This window comes from Anarhichas minor, unplaced genomic scaffold, assembly GCF_050575085.1.
Source record: "Anarhichas minor isolate MPS153535 unplaced genomic scaffold, ASM5057508v1 ptg000026l, whole genome shotgun sequence".
Taxonomy (NCBI): domain Eukaryota; kingdom Metazoa; phylum Chordata; class Actinopteri; order Perciformes; family Anarhichadidae; genus Anarhichas; species Anarhichas minor.
Window position 1 is genome coordinate 8,812,671 of NW_027466472.1, and position 16,748 is coordinate 8,829,418.

Consider the following 16,748-nt stretch of genomic DNA (forward strand, 5'->3'; position numbering starts at 1 on the left):
GTCCCTCAGGCAACGTTACAGTGCTGGAGGATTAGCATTTTAGCATGTTAATCAGAACTAGCACACACCTGTGTGTGTGTTAGATTTGTGCATGCTCGCCAGGTGGTGCGTCGATTAATTAAGGCAGATGCGACCTTCTTTTTTTTTACCCACACCGAAAATTACGTAATTCTTTATTACATTGCAGTTTGCATTGTTCACAAACTGTACAATATATAGGGTAGTATGTGGAGTCATTACTTTCACTATATTCGAAGAGGCTGGGGCTTTTATTTTGTATATCTCCACCGGAAGTGATCTGCTTTAAAGTGGGTGTCTTGACACTGGTCCCAAGTTGAGTACAGTCGCTGTGCTGCTGCGTCGTGGAGACAGTGGAGGAGAGAGGGAGAAAGTGTCTGATTTGAGGTAGACCTGATTTGACGGAGACTTGGCGTCGCCTTCATCCTTCTGCGTAAAGAAAAGGAAAGGGAAGATAATTGTTTCGGCTACTTTTCAATGAACAGACAGACTTTTAAGGGAAAGTGGTGCAACTGGATCAAGGCGGGCGACAGGAGCTCCTCTTACTGAATTACTCCTTGGATTGTATCAGTGAGGAGGGGAGTTTTTTTTCTGATCCGAGCCCCTTTCGGAAATGAGCCAGACGTTGGACGTGAAGGAAGGTGCCGGAAAGTGATCCAAGAGGAAGATGATATCTGCAGGAATCACGCTGCTTTCATCTCCTCTCTGATTTCATTCTTCTTCTTGTAGGGGGTGGCTGATCTGTTACATCCGAGCTTTTTAAAGCACCTTTTCAAATTGTCACATTTCCATCCACCCACCGCACCTTGGCCGGTTGATCCCATTGTTCAATCAAAATTGAAAGGTCTTTTGTAAAAGCTCATATTCAGCTGTGTTATGGGATGTTGGCTCCTGGTTTGTAATTAATTCTAAATATTTTTTTTATTTATTTATATATTTATTTTCTAATCTAATTTGATACAATTGAGACCTGAACATGGCCATCAACACGGACACCGACTTCCTGAAGTCCAACCTAAGTGAGGGTGGAGGACACACTCAGCCTGCGGACCCCCACGAGACGGAGAAACTCCTGGCGCTGACCACCGAGCCCGGAGGAAATGGGATGAAGATGTCCACCTCCTTCACCGTCAACATGGACAGCGACAAGGGCCAGGAGGCCGACCTGAACGGCCACAGCGTCGCCGTGAGATCGGGCTCCGCCGGGCAACTGGGCGCCGCCGCCCCTCTCTCCCCGTCCAAGGCCAGTCTGAGCCGCTCCTCCACCGGGAACGCCACCGTCCATGAGACCCCGAAGCCCAAGGATTACCTCATCCTTGCCATCCTGTCCTGCTTCTGCCCCGTCTGGCCCCTCAGCATTGTCGCACTGGTGTACTCCATCATGGTGAGCATCATTTTACTTAAGCCTGTTTCTGTAGATCAGAATGGATACATAAATGTTTTGTCAATATGATGGAGAGACCACAGGTTGCGAGCAGCATCTCAGTTGAACCAAAAACAATCAAAAAATTGTCTGTATTTTTTAGGCTAAGTCTTTGATTTCAAACTTCATGAACTTGAAAATTGCCTCCAACCTCTGTTATAGTTTTTAAATATTTTTTCATTTAATATGCAGCTATTGTCTTTATAATTTTGATGTTTGAAGAAAGTGAGGGTGACATTTAGGAGAAAGTGGATATTTCTCTTCACTAAGAGCAATATTGTTTTTTATTAGAGGATGGTCATCAAACTTCTTGAGAGAGGAATAGTCATCCTTAATAGATAATTATCAGATTATTAAGAAATATTTAATTGGATTGATAAATTACTTTTTAATTCAAAAAAAAAATTTAAATATAAAAAAAATTAATGACCCAGGTGACCCAGGATGACATCTTAAAAGGACTTAATTAGTTTGGGCAACAATCCAAACTTCAATTACCTTAATATAAAACTGAAAGAAGCAGCAAAACTATTAAGAAGCCAGAATTATATTTGACGTTTATAAATCACAACCAATGATTCATCAATTGTCAAAATAGTCACTATTGATTTTCTATCTAAAAAAATTGAGGAGAAAAAAAAGATTTTGAAAGATGTTTCCAAGCAATTCCACCAAAACCGCTCAGATGTGCAGCGTAACAGAACAGCGCAATGACGTATTTGAATATCCTAAAAATTCCTCATATCGCATTGATTGTAAATTGTTGTGTTCAAGTGCAGTGCAGTTGGCTCTGCGGTCCCTGATAAACTCTGAATATCAGGGTTCCCTGGAATACACACACACACACACACACTTGCATGTAGAGCTCAGTGCATCCTCAGCTTTTAGTGTTCAGGCTTCAGCTACGGGTTGTTCTGGTTTAGAGACGCTTGATTAATCCTCTCACTGAAAGTTTCAGGATGCAGGAAATGCTGATACAAGATGCAGCTAAGACACTGACGCCTCGCTGGGCAGCCACAGATGCTTGATATGCTGCTGCTGTTTAGTGCTCTCCAATCAATACATTCTGGGGACACGATCCTCAGTTGCTCGTCAACAAACACTCTTTTCCAACCCAACGATGGACTATGTGGCCTCTTTGCATTCACATCACAGCACCTCTAACGGAGTTTACGAGATCTGTGTCGAGGGTGCTCTACGATAAAACTGAAAGCTGACACTTTTCTTGTTGTCCCCCTCTGCAGTGGTGAGAGGTCTGCAGTAAAAATGGTGGACATGTTATTGAAGGCTGTGAGAGCTCGTGGCTCGTTTCAACCGGCCAGAGTAACATTTCGAGAATGTCCCAGATATCGACGCGAGATAACTGCTGATTTTTAGGTGTGAAAATGCAAACATGGTGTGAAGGTCAAATGGAAAGTGGACAGGCAAAGATTTTTGTTGTAATTAAGAAAAACTACAGATACGATGCAGCATTGATGAAGTAGGCTGCATGACCCTCTCTTCACTTTGGCACACATACGCTATTAAGAAAAACTCATTACCCATGCGGTGATATTGCGGCAAAGCTAATAACCCATTAATAAAAAGTGTCATTTCAGCCTGTTCGACATGGCTCCAAATGACTTGTGCAAGTTGATACAATAAAACATCCTGCTAGAGGAAGCTCCTCTGGAAGCTGCAGGATGCTTGTGATAACCGGCGTGATTAAATTGTCCCAGACAATTAGCAGTGTACTTTAGCCATGTCAGCTTGTCCCTCCTCCCATCTTGACACTCCTCCACCATAGTAGACTCGGGTGTTAAAAGTCGATCTTGTAAATTCACAAAGTCAATATATGAAATAAAAAAATTGTCAACGTTTGATGGGAAAATAACTTCAAAAGGCTTGTTATGCGCGACCTCTGCTTGTGCCGCCAAATGTAACATGAGAACCGCTGCAGTTTTGGAAAGCACATTTCCTCATCGAGTACAAATTTGAGGTACTGTACTTGTACTTTACTTGAGTATTTGAATCCCATGCAACTTTCTGCTTCTACTCCATTGCATTTCAGAAGGAACTATAGTAGTTTTGACTTCATTACAGTTATTTCACGGCTTTAGTTAGTGGATTTGGATTGTGGGTAATTGTGTGGGAATTTTTCACATTTTTTAAAAATTCTTTGAACCAAACAATCATTTGATAATAGAGAATATAATCAGCAGATTAATCATTAGTTGCAATTATACTAAACAATTAAGAAGGAGCTCCACCTCAACCATCTATGACATTAAAATCCTGTTTTTACATTAATGCATGAGTAATGATACTCTAATGATATTATATATATATACACAGTTACAGGGAACATTTTGTCTGCATTGAGTACCTTTTAATACTTAAAAAAATATTTTTCCAGATTATCCTTCCATGCTTTTATTTTTTAGTAGGCCTAAGTAACAATTTTCAATGGCGGACTTGTACTTCAGTAAAGGATCTGAATACTTCCTCCACCACTGACGCTCTGTGCGTTCGAGCCAGGAAACAACAGCACAGATGGCCGTCTACTGTAACTGCGCAGTGCAGATAAATAAGGCTGTTGACACACTTTTGAATTAAGTATCTGATAGTATTTTACCAGGAGTCTTTTAGTGGCATCAGTAGCAACTCTGTTGTGTCAGGTTTTTAACTCCCATTGGCTGGTGGCAGCTTAGTTGCTATTGGCACAACCATTTGGAGTTTTTCAGCGCTCTTTACTTCTGACACTGTGCAGCAGCCAGCACTCAGAGCTACAGAGAAACAAGGCAAAGGCAATGCAGTGAACCCATTAGTTCTGTAATATCACTCCTGTGGGCACGAGACACCAAAGGGAATATCAGGCAGTATTCACGAGACGCTCTGTACTTCCCTGAGCCATCATCATCAACCCACTGACATTCACAAGTCAGCCGCTCGCTAATGGCACGGAGAGTGTGTGAGAGAGAGAGAAAGAGAGAGAGAGAGAGAGAGGCATTGACAGAGGGCAAAAGAAAGAAAAGTGAAGGAGGGAGAAACTTGAGCTGGCCTCTAATTCAATAGAAGGCGAGAGAAGTCTATTTAGTTTCTCTGCAGAGGGCAGATTGCAGCAGTTAGCCAAGCTCTGTGGCAGCCATCAACATGCTCTCTCTTTCCTGAGTGTATGGAAAGGGGATACGGGCCTCGCAAAGAAGATCAAAACATGATTCGCTACAAGGGCAGATGGGTGTGAGAGAGACAGAAAATGGCAATAAAGTAGTTCCGATCACTGGGTTAGAAAGAAATTGAATCGGATACCACAGCGATGTCAGATAAGTGCAAGTGAGTCAGAGCAGGAAAGCAGAGGTTTACAACACTCGCTGTGAACAAATGAATCAAGAGTAATGTGGTTGATACCGCACGATTCAGCCCTAGAGAGCAAGCTCACGGCTAAGTGCTGACATTATCCGCGCCCCTGTGAAACGGATACTTCTGGAAAGTTTAGGAGACAAAAATGAAACTGCTCTGCTGCTGTTAAAATGATTATTATCGCGGCGAGGTCAGAGGAAACACCCGAGACTGTAGGAAACTGTAAACGTAAAAAAAAAAAAAAAAATGACTGTACTGTAACCTGCAAAGTTAGCAACTGGCTGGTGCACACAGTGGAGCGTTTAGCTGCTAAAGACCCAAATGTTTCCATCAGGAGCTGGTGAAAACCCAAACAGAACTGAAAGGAGCGGGAATATTGGATTTAAATTCAGCAAGTGTCCAAAAATGCCATATGACCCTTCTATGGTGGTATAGATATGATCTTATAATAATTTACATATGTCCACATTACAAAGACTGCATTTCAGAATTCCACTGCCTGTTTTAACTAACCTGTATGAGGCATCACTGTAGGAAAGTTGCAGCAAGCAAACGATGAAGTTTGAACAGTGATAACCGATGTACAGACACGACACACCAAAAAACAAGACAACATCCTTCTTTTAATCCGGTAAATGCCCAAAATGAACCATAATTAAAATACAATCTGTTAAGGCCTCACTTAGCCTTGTAAAAGGAGTCAGCATCTTTTTTTGTACCGACAGATGGTGCATTACTAAAAACACGACTACATCCATCATCATCCACCACCACTTCCAGCAGCAGGACAACCTAAAAGCCAACTTCCAGCTGGCTGCCGCCACAGATCTCTGACAGATGCTCTGGTGGAGAAGGCTTGTGGCTGGCAAACACGGAAGATGTGCAGTCAATTATGGGTATTGGAAAGGCAGGGGTAATAGGTTTTTACTGCTTAGACGGGCCTATCCCAGTAATGGGAAGGCCCAAACTGCAGGAGCATTATTGCATGCTCGGCAGATTTGGCTGTGAAATATGGACACGCAATGCTGCACTGGATGGATGACTATGAATGTGTGAGTGTGTGTGCGTAGGTAAATTACTTCTTATTAGCTATCTAATACCGCAGATATGGTGGGAGAGCACTTTTTACGGTTGTTGCTAATTATATGAAGCCTATCGGAGTCCTGCAGAGAGAAAACCAGACACTGCTCATATTATAGAAAATAGATGTATTATTTGCAACGTTAAATCTGTGCAGGTAATGATATAGTCATTCCATAGTGGATAAAATAGGATATAATGTATGGCTGTCACAATATCCCGATAACAATATTATCGCAATATCTTTTTTTTTAATTATTTTGATAAATTAGTCTTTAACATTGATTATTATGTGTTTTCTCTCTTGTTTTTGGCAAATAAATTACATTCAAGATACGAGTGCAGGGAGGTGGAGAGAGAGTCCGTTACCATAACTGTACAAAAGCTTGGTTTTACGAGATATCATCATATTTGCGGGGTTTTTTATACCCAAAATTGATAGCAGCCACCAAAATTCAGATAGTGCTTATGAAAACAACTTTAGTTTATGACTAAAAACCTGCAAAACGAATGACGTCCCCTTGATATACAGCTGTACTTTGTGTGTAGTGCTAATTAACAAATGCTAACTAAGATAGTGAACATGTAAACCTTTACACCTGCTTTTCATCACATCGAAGTAGTGAGTGACTATACATGCATTTAATGTTGTACTGGACTATTGTTGTCTGGTAATCATTTTAAATCCGTTGATGGATCAGGATAAACCATCTCCTGAATGGTGATGAGTGCTTCCTTTTCCTGTATCAATCTGATACCTATTTAGTTACAGATGTGTTTGCCCCTGTATGATAGCCAGCACTTTGTAGATGAACTGAGTAATGATAATCTCATTTCGTTTTGACAAACAAATTGCTATGCTCTGTTAATCTTGATAACGGTGTGCTGCGCTATGAACTTAATTGTGCAGCTTTACCCGGGATTATCTAAATAAACGACGATTCGCTTATTACTGATGTGCTAAGTGGAATAAGGCATTCACCATTATGGCCTTGTGTTTTTATGGTGCTAACACTTAGCTTAGTTAGCTTTTTTGAACTGTGTTTCCAGTTCACGAGCTAACCACGATATAAAAACAATTAAAATTTATGAGCTGCAGCAGTAGCTAGAATGCATTTTACAGCTCCGAGAATGAGAGCGGGGCCATCATGGGTCTGACAGACTTGATCATCGGACCGCATTGAGTGGTTTGCAATTTTAATGGAGATTTGAGTGGAACAGGACCGAGTCTAAAAGCCCTGTTTAGCAGCCCCTAGAGGCCGCGATGCTCCTAACACCCAACCAGACCAAAGTGGTTTAAACCAACAGCCTTGTTCTCGTCTTAAAAATGACTACGATTACTCAATTCGAAAAAAAAATTTGGCAAACTTTCATCTATGAAAGTTACTTAGTTAAAAAAAGCAAAATATCTATCAAATGGGGAAGGCACTTTAATAAGAGCCACATAAAAGGAAAAGTATGAAGAAAAATGAACAAAAAATGAACATTTTATTGGAAGTTAGGGGCATAAGTGCAAATAAAACATTTGATCATTTGATCATTTGATCATATTTGCCAGCCTATCAGACACACCAGCTCCTGGTTGTACATTGTCCCTCTCCACCAGGCTGATGCTGGCTCTTCATTATTAATGACACAAGAAAAGGAAAGCACTTACTGACTTACTAGCCTCCACCATCCTCTGCTGAACACATGAACTACAGAGAAAGAGAGAAGTGTGTGTGTGTGTGTGTGTGTGTGTGTGTGTGTGTGTGTGTGTGTGTGTGTGTGTGTGTGTGTGTGTGTGTGTGTGTGTGTGTGTGTGTGTACACTGGTAGCACAATAAACCCTGGACAAGACACTTTGAGGATAGAATTTCCCATTCAGAAAACAAAGATGACCAGGCTTACTCTCACTGTGAATCAATAGACATACGTCAGCTGAGTGAAGGATACCTCCCCCTAACCACACACACACACACACACACACACACACACACACACACACACACAGAAAAAAATCTCTTGCCGTCCCCGTAGCTAATATCAAACAATATACGGTTTATTAAACAAGTATGCTGACATAGAAGCCATCCCTTATTGCTTTCCTTTTCCTTTTCATGATGGGTGGAAAATAATATCATCGTTTTGAACCTACCTTCATTAATATGTTCTCTCTGAGCAGGCGAAATATAAACAGTGTTTTCTGATAGGGGCTTCCATTGATTTAAGGTGCTGATGTTGCTTTTCTCTGCGATGTGAATCCAGATCAATAAAGGCTCTACTGGGATTGTGTTTGCACCATAGCTTCACATTGCAGTCCTGGAAGTGAGAAGCTGAAGTGTGTCCCTTTGTGTGAGAGAAAAAATATCTCTTATTGTACCTTCTGGGGCCCAGATTGACACATGCACTGACTGAGCTTTTGTTGGCTTAAGTCAAGTTGAAAATGTACCAAAGCCAATTTGAATGTTTTTGAATTGTAATCAGGTCTTTCATCTTAGAATTAGACCTCCAATAACAGAAATTGTCAATTCAATGTCTTATCTTAAGAATGTATTAAAAAACAAACCCTCACTCTCAAACCAGCAGTTAAGATCATATTTTGGGTATGCTTCTTGAATAAATAACCAAAGTATTAATATTCCTGTAAGAAAATACATTTAAAAAAACTGGCTGCATTCTGTGTGTTTTACAATCCGTAAAAACCTAGTGGAAGACAGGCAGTTTACACATTATTTTAAATTGCATATACTGTTTTCACAAACATAAAGAAAAAAAGATTGCAATATTCAGTGTATTTTTAAAGTAGTTTGCTGGTCAGCAGCTTCTGATTAAGTGGAACACCCCAGTGTCTACACCCACCAAGTGATGTGTGCTGCGGGATCTGACAACACCCAAGAGAGCCTGAGACAGAGAGGCTCATGGTAGTGAGGGGATGAAGTACTATAGGAGGAGATTCAGGGAGAGTGGAGGCAGGGCGCTCTCTCTCTCTCTCTCTCTCTCTCTCTCTCTCTCTCTCTCTCTCTCTCTCGCTCTCTCTCTTTCATATGAGAGGCCATTTCCTGCTGTACTGTGCACCTCCTCTGATTAAAAAAGTCACATTCAGCACCAAGGACAGCTCCGACACTTTCCATCAGGCTTTAAAAAGTAAAAGATGGTGTCATAACAAATTGCATGGGGAGGTTTGAATTTAAAACACAAGCTTTGTTACATGGGATCTCTTCACCTTCCGTCTTCGCTGTTGTTTTAACACCGAGTATGAGCGACACTTCTCTAATACTGTTGCCTGACCTTTCGAACAATCTCAGCATGGACCCAAAAAGTAGTTAAAATCACCCCACAGGGATGCTGACGGAGGCTGACTCACACAAGCTGCCATGATGGACATAGCCCAAATAGCTCTGGGTCCAGTAGCATTCAAATGTTCATCATAAAGGGGCTCAGTTAGTGCCATGCAAACGTCATCAACACCATCACACTACCACACTACTGCGGTGTTTTCACTCTGCATGATGGATGCATTTGGTCACACAACCAGAGGGAGGCAGCAGGAAGTGGAATTAATCAGACCAGGTTTTTCCAACTCTCCAGTGTCCAATGATGTCGTTTCCTCTCCCTCAGTACAACCTGTAATTCTTGTTCAATGTTGATAGAAACACGACTCTGCTCGGCCATTAGCTGTCATACACCAATAATGCACTGTTGCTGCTCTGCAGGCTTCCTGTGTGTCTATTTTAATCTCTAATCTGACACCTAGTATCATATTTAATCACTTTTTCTTCCCGTCTGTTATATCACATATCATTTTCATTTGACCTCAAATCAAACAGGTCTCTTGACCTGATTCACCTAGTCAGTCTATCTATATGTTTCTCATCAACAAGATACATTCAATTAACAAAACTAAATTCTAGTCTGTGATTCATACTTTCATGAACAGTATGAATCATTGGACTTTCCTGCTCTGTCTGTAGCACTGATTTTAAAAACACTATATATTTACATTTTTTAGAAAGGCTCAGTATTCCCTAAAGCAGCTGGGCACTGTAGTTTAAACAGCTGATACCTAGTAGTTAGTGGGATCAATTCATAGGATTTGTTGACAATTTTGTGTTGAATAGTACACTCTTGTAAATACTACTTAACTAGTAGTGATAGAAATAACTTCAGTAACATATATAATAGGATAATATATAAAAGGAATAAAGACAGTTTTTAGAAATGTTTAAAAGACAACAAACAGTTCAATTGATTTGAAAAACATTTCATAACTTGGAACTTTTGTTTTCCGGCAAAGTCAATACAAGATGTGAAAAAATGTTGCACACTTGTGTATGTGTCATGAACAGTAATATGTGTTTGACAGTATCACAAATTACAAATTAAAAGCAGCCCTAATCAAACTCATTTTGATGAGAAGATGGTGACATCAACCATGTGAGATTTGTTGTTTTGGGGCTCTCACACATGAAAGCAATACACAAGGATTGAGGATTCCCATCCATCATGCCTCACACACACACACACACACATAAATCATCCTACCTCCATAGCTGCAGTATACATAAAGCAATATACATGCAACATCAAGTTGATCTACAACCCCTTCACACCGCTTCGCTCACCCCCCCCCCCCCCCCCCCCCCTTCCAATTGGCTCTGCAAGTCACATCCTTCCATCAATCCCAATCTGCCATTCACCGTCAATTATTGTTGCTATTTTACTTTGAGGGACTCTAAAGCACCCAGTAGACAAGTCAACATTACTGCACTGTATGTGTGTCATTTCCCCTTTTAAAATAACTCGGCTGTCAATTAATGGAAACCACCTGATAAATATTTTAAAGTTGACCCCTCGGAGAGCTGCTGGAGAGCCTCGAGCTGCTTGTACTGTGGTGGGATCTTTGTATCAGGGACTCCAAACTGTAAATCCCTTTGGTTTGTGGCGTTACTTTAATGTTGTGCTGATAAGAGTTTATATGCTGGTTGCTTTTACCAATAAATTGAAGCAACTGTGGATCAGTGACTTTGCAACTTTATTTTTATTTTACATTACACTTCGTACAGGAAAAGCATCTTTCAATGACACATATAATGGGTTACATATATGTAATCCATTCTTTTCCAACACTTATATCATATCTTAGTGTTGAGGTAGATGCCAATTTCTACATATTTCTACATCCTTTGATTGAGGGCATTCTAGCTCTTTCTGAGCCATGAGTTTGTCTGGGAATTTTCGCACAAATAATGTGACAGAAGAGCAATCAATTTCTACTCCACAAATTGTCATTATTTCTTAAGTGATTTCTTGCCAACATGAATATCTCCAGCATTCATTCAGCCTGATAAGGCCTCTGAATACAATTCAATTTTGGAGTCACAGAAATTTGTATTATGATCTCACAACAGAACTCTCTCCAGGAGTTGGCAGTGATAGCCTGGCTTTCCCATGTATCATAATAATATGAATAAATCATGCACTATTCAATGCCCCTGGCATCTCAACCCCTCGATATTTAACAGCAACAAACTACTCATAGGTACTCATGTATTTAATCTTATGCATTCATGAATATATTGACCAAGTTAGTTCACTATCCTCCATTTGTTTAATTTCTTTGCAAAGGTAATCTCTGATCTGAAGAAAACTTTCTCTTTAGCAATTTTCCACGAGGCAAGGGGAACAATAGGTACATTGCTTTTCAGTGGGGTGAAGGTTCCTTCATACGTCATGCCAGTGGAATATATACATTCAATAAAGTAACTTTGTGAGCGATCACCTTCCTTATCTTTCATTTGAGCAGTTAGTTGCCTTGTTAGGGAGTAATATGACCATTCCTCTCTTATGCCAATGTGTGAAAGGAATAAAATGTATTCATGAACCCCTTTTGTGGTGTTGTTTACAATTATTATGTAACATCATATATGTCTATGCCCTGCTTAACATTATCATTCAAGCGTTCTTCTTGGTAATACCCTGTGCTTATGTGTGTCTCCAGTCCAGAAACAGTCTCCAGGTGGGGGATATTGATGGGGCCAGGAGGCTGGGTCAACTGGCTCGTCTGCTCAGTATCGTCTCCATCGCCCTGGGCGTGGTCATCATCGTAATCTTCGTCTCAGTTTCAGGTGCAGAAACAACGACAAGGAGGACAAATTTCAAAATACAATGATAGCTCCTTTAAGTGTTTGTGATAATGACTCATATTTACGAACAGTATTTGGTGAAGCTTCAGTGATGCAGTGCATAGTGCCTAATCTTAACTGTATGATTATAGTATATCTTATGAATATGCAAAGGTATATCACTTGAAAATCACGTATGGTATGTGTGCACATGTCCACTCACAGACGAGCACAGGGCTTTAACAACAAGTGTTCAACAACAAAGAATACCTACTACATTACAATTACAGGGTGATATATGACACTACCACACAAGCATGAGATGTGTGTTTTTCTACGTCTCAACTCAGCACATTTCCAAGCCTTGTGTGTGTGTGTGTGTGTGTGTGTGTGTGTGTGTGTGTGTGTGTAGATTGATTTAGTACTGCAGTGGCCGTAGTGGGCTGACTGTGCAGCAAGGGCGGCTAACCTATTGCTCGAAGCCTTCGACACTTGAGCCGTACCAGTCAGAGTAATTAATTTGATGGTGAATTTCAAGCTGTCTTTGTGTCTGACCTGACTTTCTCTGACGATGTCCCGCGTCTCCTCTTCTTTCTTTTGCAGTAACCCAATGACGACCTGAGGGGGGAAAAAAACGAACCGTGAATGCCAAACCACGGATGCAACAAAGAGGGGAAAAGCCCGATGAAGAAGAAAAAAATACAAGAAACAAAATTCTCAACTTTATGCCATATTGTAATTACATCATGACTGACCTCAGAAAGCAAAAAAAAAAAAAAAAAACAGGCAACTCATTAGAGTAGGTACTGCAGCAAGTAAACAAATAAAAACATTCAGAGAAAAAAATCAGAGATGCATGCATTAGAATCCAGTAACATTTGCTTGACAAAAATAATGAAAACCTGATGTAAAATAGTTTGGGTTAAAACAGAGGAAAAAGAAAATGCAGATTTGTTTTGTGGCCAGGAGGACTCGTGAATGTTTATTTTTGGAATAATGGACTTCTTAAATGAAGAGGACGATCTACGTGTGAGGAGAGAATGAACGATGGACGTTTCTATGTCTGCGCTCCTTCGAAAAACAGATTCTGAGTTTGGGCTTCAAACTTTCGGACAGCTGCGTATAATCCTCATATATTCCTTACTGAACCTCTTACATTCAAAGCATATACAGCTACAAATATATTTGAAATATGGATATATGAATACATATATATATCTATATATATATATATAGATGTACATTTTATAAAATGTTTGTATGCCAAGTGGTGCTGGGTTTGTTAACACTGTCACGATGGCTGCTTTGACAGCACTTGGATTATCAGTAGAAATTCAAGGGTTTGTGAAAAGGGGCAGGGAACACATTTTTTATTTTTGTTATCTATTATAATTTTTTGAACTAAAAAAAACAAATCGAGAACAACTGCATGCCTGAATGTAGATAACCAACATTCTGCCTTCTTTTTGACTGTTATTAGTTGTCTCTTTTCTTATAAAGGAGTCAGAGAGGCTAACAGGTTTGCACATGGAAGAGTGATTATTATTGTGTACATTATGTGAGTCCAGCCACATGTGAGAGGGCTGAGATCTAACCCCCTTTATATCTCCAAAATCTCTTGAACCTTGCCTTGCTCTGGCAGAATAAAACGCATGCCAAAACTCCCTCCTACTTTTCCTTTCACATCCTCCAGTTCTTTACCACAAAAACCTGATTTAGTGGCTGCTGTCCTTCATCTTGTTCCCCTAAACTCCATTTTACAAATTACCTTGTACTACCTTTCTACACCATAGCTCCCCATTTTTCCATTATCATTCTTACATTGTTGTACATTGACTGTTACACGCCATTGTTTCACTTCTGCTCCTTGTATTGGTATGAAATGTATTTATATGGGAAAATATATATGCAATATGTACGCATGCTATTGGCCAAGCCGGCTTCAACACATTTATTTTTTGTCAATGAACAGGACAGAGTTTGACTGAGAACATTTCTCTGAAATCCAAGCACGACAGATTGTCTGTATTCATCACTTTATCAGAGAGAAGTCACTGTATTAAGTCCCCTGTGGCTACATAGGACTGTTGTATTGACACATTACTGGCTTATGCTACAAGCACAGGTAACATCACCATGTAGCAATTCTTTTTCAGCATTGCTTCTTTTTTTAATCAGGAATCATTAGGACCTCATTTTAAAGTGATACGTGTGTTTGTTTAAGGGCTCATACAAGTGAAACTAGAGGAACACCAGCTCATTTTAACTGATGAGGGATGAAATGTATCCAGCTGAAGATATTCTACCAAGTCCTTAGTTTAACATCATCAATGTAAGGCTGAACAACTGCAATCTTTAAAGTGTTAACACTATAATGCACAATGTTTTGTGTGAAATGGGCTTTTATCAATTCCATTCAAATTCATAGTTGTACATAAAAATCATATTCCTTATCCAAACATCTGAAAGCAGCAAAATCCAAAGATTCCCCGTGTTTACTACCAATCTTAAAAAAAGTGTTCTATTACATTACAATGTGTGTAATTTCTGTGGATCACATTGAGTGTAGTTTACCGCTCTTGTGTTACTATAGAAGATACAAATTTCCCATCACTGAAAGTGGTTAGGAGCCAACTGTCTGACTGTTTAGCGTATAAACTCTGCTCCGTCAGTAAAACAGTTCAAACCTCCATTTAATTTTGTTATATAACACGGTTTCTTTTCCAATATACTGTACGTGCCAGTTTTCATCTCTGTTGTGTACATTGTGCATGTCCGGAATAAATGTTACCATGCATGGTCCAGGTTTCTTGCCTTTTGGTCATACTGTTTAGAAAGAGTTGTGATGACATCCAAAAGTGAGTTAAGAAGACTTAATGCTGTGTTCACACCAAAGGCGGCGCAAATTTGTCGTGCTACCAGTTTACATACAAAGTCAATGCAAAGACGTGAATAGATGCGACTTTGCACCATGTGGCGCAAATTACACGAATGGCGCGAAGCAAATAACGTGGAACTCGCCTCATTCGCGCATTCATTCTTCAACTCGGGCGAGAAATTCGACGCTGCGTTTTAAAATACTTGTTTTCTCATTGGAGCTCGGATCGATCGGTGCTAGGCTATGCTAACATTGTAGCAGCTCCATCAATACTTAAAGTAACGTCATCTAGGTGTAAATACGGCAGCGTCTTTTTCATTGTTTGTACCATATGGTTTATACACACACAGTTTTGTCAGGTCTCTGCTAACATGAGGTATCGTAGAGCTCTGGGTGCCCACCTATGGCTACAAATAAAATGTCCTGATTCAACGACAGGACGTCAGTGATGACAGGAGGATCTCAACGCTGATAGGCTTTCGTGACACGGCGTCATGCAAATTTCTCGCCAGAGTTTAACAATTTTAAAAACATGTAATTTGAGTCTATTCGCGACTTTGTATGTAATCGAATCGCACTTGGTGTGAACACAGCATAATAATTTACCGCCATGCAGCTGCTTTGTTGAGCTGTATTTAGGTGTAGTGGTGCTTTGAAATGAATGCTAACGACAACATGCTAACACGGTCACAATGACAACGCCAACATGTTGACGTTTAGCAGGTACAATGTTCACCATCTTACTTTAGCTAATCAGCATGCCATCATTGACTACTACGCGATACAAAGGGCAGCTGAGGCTGACAGGGAGTGTATTCAATGATAAACCAAAGTATTCTTTTCAAAAGAAAGAAAAAAAACATTAATAATGTATAACCAGAGTCAGTGGGCTTCATCCTCTGTGAAACACGAATGCCACGGCCATCCATTCAATATAGGTTGAGACATTTCAGTCTGGACCAAAAGATGAACCATTCGACAGATTGACGTGGGTAAGAAGGAATGCCTGAGAGTGACTGCACATTTTGAACAGCAGTTTATAAAAACACTGATGAAGAATGTCATCAATTGCGCAAAATGAAAACGGTTGAGAACAGAGGTAGAAACATCAAAATCATGGAAGCAATATTTATTTGACCTCACATTGAGGGAGGGTGAACACGATTAAATTTTACCGAGACTTAATCAGAGAGATTGATTCAACTCTGTAGTCTGCGATGCGGTTTTATTGGATTGCACTGGGCCTGTATTACACAGCTGCTGCATTTAATATATCTAAACCCTGTACATGCAGCAGGTCCTGGTACACAGTTGTGCCTCGGGGTACACAAACACCATATTTCATGGCTGCCACAACTGTGGGTTATGAATGGCTCAAGAAATACTGAGGAAGCCACGGACCTGAGACAAACAAAAACAAACTGCATTCTTTCTTCTACCATTGAAGGTAGCGGCTTCTTCTAGGGTTCAGATACATATAGTGTGTCTTTTAATTTGCCAAAACTAGACCCATCTTGAACTTCACTTAAAAGTCTTTTGATCCATCAACAAACCTCAACAGAGAAAAGTGTAGTTTTCACACAAACACAGAGGACCAGTCTTCCGTCTTCCCTTTCCGCTGCTCTGATTAAACAGACTTTGTGCTTGTCAGAAGTTAGCGTAGCGCGACGCTTCCAAGTGAGAGGATCTGGCGCTTAGCTCTGCTCGGGTGGAGCTCAGTTCGAGTGGCTGACATTTCAGCAGCTCAATGCATCAGCACCTCTGCAGCCTTACTGACGGCGTGGACAAGTGAGAAGTGAGATATTCAGGGGAAGTTGGCAATGCTTGTCTGGCTACCGCTGGGACGTATTCATCCTCTTCAGTCTGTTGAAGTGAGCCTAATGCTGTGAGACAAAAACACATTGATG

General features: G+C 40.4%; 1 protein-coding gene across 1 annotated transcript; it reads left to right on the forward strand.

Moving 5' to 3' along the window:
* The first annotated feature begins 350 nt into the window (after positions 1-350).
* Positions 351-12,577, forward strand: trarg1a (trafficking regulator of GLUT4 (SLC2A4) 1a). The gene is made up of 3 exons (XM_076100571.1): positions 351-1,402; positions 11,840-11,966; positions 12,567-12,577. The coding sequence occupies exons 1-3, from the start codon at positions 995-997 to the stop codon at positions 12,575-12,577; spliced, it is 546 nt and encodes a 181-aa protein (XP_075956686.1). The 5' UTR covers positions 351-994.
* Positions 12,578-16,748: the final 4,171 nt, after the last annotated feature.